Genomic DNA, 4,084 nt, shown 5'->3' with positions numbered 1-4,084 from the left:
CACTACTACAAGTAAAGCGAGCTCCCATAAGAACGCGTGTCAAATAGTGACGTCACTATTTGTGTTTACATTTTTCTTTGCTTACTAATACATAGCCATCTCTTCTTCTTCCTCACCTGTAATATACTCTCATTGGAAATGAACCCTTCTCAGCTTACTGTGAACTGTCAAACGCTGGGTCATGTTTTTCTCTGCGATGCGCTCGCTTGTGCCTCGTCGTTTCGTCCTTCAGTCTCGCGCAATCGGTCCGGTCTCGCGTGGAATCTTTAGGTGCAGTTTTTGCAAGTAGATTTTCGGTAAATTTATTGCATCAACAGCTTCCCGGTTTCCTAGAAAGAAGTGCAACCACGCTCGCAATGACCATCAGTAGTTTTCTGCGGGTTCGCGCCTCTCTGGCCACGGCCAAGTGCGTTCTTGAGGTAGGTGTCTTTATGGGTTATATAATGGAGTTCGACGCTTACGGGATTCTGATGGGTTTCGCTTGCGTTTCAGAATGCTAAACAATCGTTCTCGAGTCACGCGGCTTTTGCCGAGCACGCAAAGCTGGAGAGAATCCGGAACATTGGCATTTCGGCGCATATCGACAGCGGGAAGACGACGCTGACCGAGCGCATCCTGTTCTACACCGGTCGCATCAAACAGATGCACGAAGTCAAGGGGAAGGACAATGTGGGAGCCACCATGGATTCGATGGAGCTGGAACGACAGCGCGGGATTACGATCCAATCGGCTGCCACCTACACGATGTGGAAGGGCCACAATATCAACATTATCGATACGCCCGGTCATGTGGATTTCACTGTGGAGGTGGAGCGCGCTCTGCGAGTGCTGGATGGCGCCATTCTGGTCCTGTGCAGTGTGGGAGGCGTGCAGAGCCAGACGTTGACCGTCAATCGGCAGATGAAAAGGTATGTGAGGAGGATACGGTAGCGTAGTTTTACGGACGCAAATTACCATTTCCATTTCTTGAAATCGTTGTTTTAGGTACAATGTCCCTTGTTTGGCCTTCATCAACAAGCTGGACCGTACGGGAGCCAATCCCTACCGGGTTCTGGGTCAGATGCGTTCGAAGCTCAATCACAATGCCGCCTTCATTCAGCTCCCGATCGGAGTGGAAAACAACTGCAAAGGAATAGTTGACCTGGTTAAACAGAAGGCTCTGTACTTCGAGGACCAGTTGGGGCTGACCGTGCGGGAGGATGAGATTCCACAGGATATGAGAACGGAAAGTGACGAGCGTCGCCATGAGCTGATTGAGCACCTATCGAATGTGGACGAATCCATTGGGGAGCTGTTTTTGGAGGAGAAAACGCCCTCAGAGCAGGATATTATGGCCGCGATTCGCAGGACGGCTTTGAAGAGGACTTTTACTCCAGTTTTGGTTGGAACGGCCTTGAAGAACAAAGGAGTACAACCACTCTTGGACGCGGTTCTGAACTATTTGCCTCATCCTGGCGAAGTCGAGAATATTGCCCTGATTGAAAAGAAGGGCCAGGAACCACAGCAGATTGTGCTAGATCCTGCTCGTGATGGTAAAAGTCCATTTGTGGGGTTGGCATTCAAACTGGAGGCGGGACGGTTTGGTCAACTGACTTACTTACGTTGTTACCAAGGCGTGCTGAAGAAGGGAGACAGCATTTTCAACGTCCGATCGGGTAAGAAGGTCCGATTGGCTCGCCTTGTTCGGTTGCACTCGAACAACATGGAGGACGTTAATGAGGTCTACGCCGGGGACATTTTCGCCTTGTTTGGCGTGGACTGTGCCAGCGGTGATACCTTCGTGACTAATCCGGATTTGGAACTGTCCATGGAATCTATTTTCGTACCGGATCCTGTGGTTTCGATGGCCATCAAACCGGCCAACAACAAGGATCGAGACAACTTCTCCAAGGCGGTTGCCCGATTCACTAAAGAGGATCCGACCTTCCGGTTCGCGTATGATAGCGATGTTAAAGAAACGCTCGTTTCCGGAATGGGTGAACTCCATCTGGAAATCTACGCCCAACGAATGGAACGCGAGTACAACTGTCCCGTAATTCTGGGCAAGCCAAAGGTTGCCTTCCGTGAGACGCTAGTAGCTCCTTGTGAATTCGACTACCTCCACAAGAAGCAGTCCGGTGGTCAAGGTCAGTATGGTCGGGTGACGGGCATTCTGGAACCGCTTCCACCTCATCAGAACACAACCATCGAATTCACCGATGAAACCATTGGTACTAACGTTCCGAAGCAGTTTGTTCCCGCCATAGAAAAGGGTTTCCGCCAGATGGCCGAAAAGGGTCTGCTGTCGGGCCACAAACTGTCCGGTATCAAGTTCCGCCTGCAGGACGGTGCTCATCACATTGTAGATTCTTCGGAATTGGCGTTCATGTTGGCCTCGCAGGGTGCCATCAAGAGCGTATTCGAGAACGGAAGCTGGCAAATCCTAGAACCGATCATGTTGGTCGAAGTCACGGCACCGGAAGAGTTCCAGGGTACGGTTATCGGGCAGCTGAACAAACGACACGGTATCATCACTGGAACCGAAGGGTCGGAAGGATGGTTCACGGTGTACGCCGAGGTCCCCCTGAACGATATGTTTGGCTATGCTGGTGAGCTGAGGTCTAGCACACAGGGCAAGGGCGAGTTCAGTATGGAGTACAGTCGGTATTCGCCGTGCAAACCGGACGTGCAGGAGAAGCTGATGCAAGATTACCAGATTGCGCAGGGTAATGTGGTGGTGGACGCCAAGAAGCAGCAGAAGAAGAAAAATTGAGAGATTTTTCGTTTGGATGGCATGACGAAAAGCGGGTGTTGATCTGTACATACTAGGATTAATTGAAACTATGTTACATTCAAGATAGGCTAACCAATTGGAACCAATGAGTAAAAGATTTATAATTCCGAAAAACATAGTATATATTCACTATCCGAAGTACATGGGGGAAACTATCGGGTGCGCCGGGGTGACTTTATTCTTGAGAGCTTCCTTTGCCTATGACCATTGTGCTTGTGTATAACGTGTGGCAGGCATGATCATATTGAACAACCACGTCTTACAGCTGTGGCTATACATACGGGCCCCTTCTCTTCTTTGTCAGTCTACGATTAAAGGGTTGGTTAGCGTGTAAATGTTTGCAGTTCAGTGTGGAGCGTCTTTGAGATTTAGTGTGAATTTGATTCGTGATTTGTTATAAAATAGTGCAGGTAGTGTTCGTCAGTGTCGTGCAGTTTTCTTCGTCAGTTACTGCTACAATTTATGTCAGAGTAGATGACAGCTGCACAGCGATGCACTTTTGAATGCATTTTAGATCACTTTCGGACAAACTGACATGACTTTGACGTCTGTCAGTCGTTGCAGTTAACGAATTTCATTCGGTAGGTGAAACGTAAACATGTTGCAGTTATCAAACGTCTGGCTTCATTTCAAAGTAGATGTTTATGTTCTGCAGAAGCTTAAAATTGCCAAACATTGTAAAAGGCTTTGTATAACTTTTATGTTTTTCGTTTATTACTGTGACAGTAAACCTAAAACTTGAAACTTATCTCAATTTTTTTAGACTAAGAGTGCTGAATACTGGAGCACCTTAACCTTACTAAATAACTTTCCAAAAAACGAAAAGAGCACTATAATTAAAAAAAATGTTTTCAAATTTGACTGCTACATATGTACTAAAATCTATGAAAGTTTGAAAATGTATTTATTTAAAACTATAGTCCAAATTTGCAAAAAAAATATGTTTTTTTTTCAATGAAAATACGTGTTGGTGGGTCGCCAAATTCTATAAAAATCAAAAGTGGGTCGCAAGCTGAAAAAGTTTGAGAACCACTGAAAGGCATAACAATAGCAACAAAATCATCCTGTTTCGGCAAGCAATGTTAACGCTATAACTTTTTTTTTATAAACATCAGATCACTTCGCAGTCTTGGACAAAGTTTTTCAGGACACCTTAGGCTATGTTTTCACTTTATCGGTTACATGGTTTAAGAAAATTTCGAGCTTGTCATGAGAGATATGCAAAAAAGTCTTTTTTCCCATGTAAAATCCCATACAAACTTCAAACGCGATGCGCAAAACGTAGACATAACTGATCGTGCTCAAATTTTG

The 4,084-nt window shown here is 46.2% G+C and overlaps 1 protein-coding gene across 1 annotated transcript; it reads left to right on the top strand.

Annotated features, from left to right (window-relative positions):
* Window positions 1–200: 200 nt before the first annotated feature.
* Window positions 201–2,887, top strand: LOC109404794 (elongation factor G, mitochondrial). The gene is made up of 3 exons (XM_019677743.3): window positions 201–419; window positions 493–908; window positions 985–2,887. The coding sequence occupies exons 1-3, from the start codon at window positions 357–359 to the stop codon at window positions 2,750–2,752; spliced, it is 2,247 nt and encodes a 748-aa protein (XP_019533288.2). The 5' UTR covers window positions 201–356; the 3' UTR covers window positions 2,753–2,887.
* The last annotated feature ends 1,197 nt before the right edge of the window (window positions 2,888–4,084 follow it).

The sequence above is a fragment of the Aedes albopictus genome, chromosome 2, assembly GCF_035046485.1.
Source record: "Aedes albopictus strain Foshan chromosome 2, AalbF5, whole genome shotgun sequence".
In the NCBI taxonomy this organism is placed as follows: domain Eukaryota; kingdom Metazoa; phylum Arthropoda; class Insecta; order Diptera; family Culicidae; genus Aedes; species Aedes albopictus.
The sequence above is the reverse complement of the archived record's forward strand: the minus strand, read 5'-3'. Positions and strand labels throughout refer to the sequence as shown.

What these genes read in the sequence shown, in the direction of transcription:
- LOC109404794 (XM_019677743.3), top strand. Translation starts at nt 357, where the DNA reads ATGACCATCAGTAGTTTTCTGCGGGTTCGCGCCTCTCTGGCCACGGCC. An exon ending in CGGCCAAGTGCGTTCTTGAG is followed by an intron (nt 420 to 492) that starts GTAGGTGTCTTT and finishes CTTGCGTTTCAG; the next exon opens with AATGCTAAACAATCGTTCTC. An exon ending in GTCAATCGGCAGATGAAAAG is followed by an intron (nt 909 to 984) that starts GTATGTGAGGAG and finishes TCGTTGTTTTAG; the next exon opens with GTACAATGTCCCTTGTTTGG.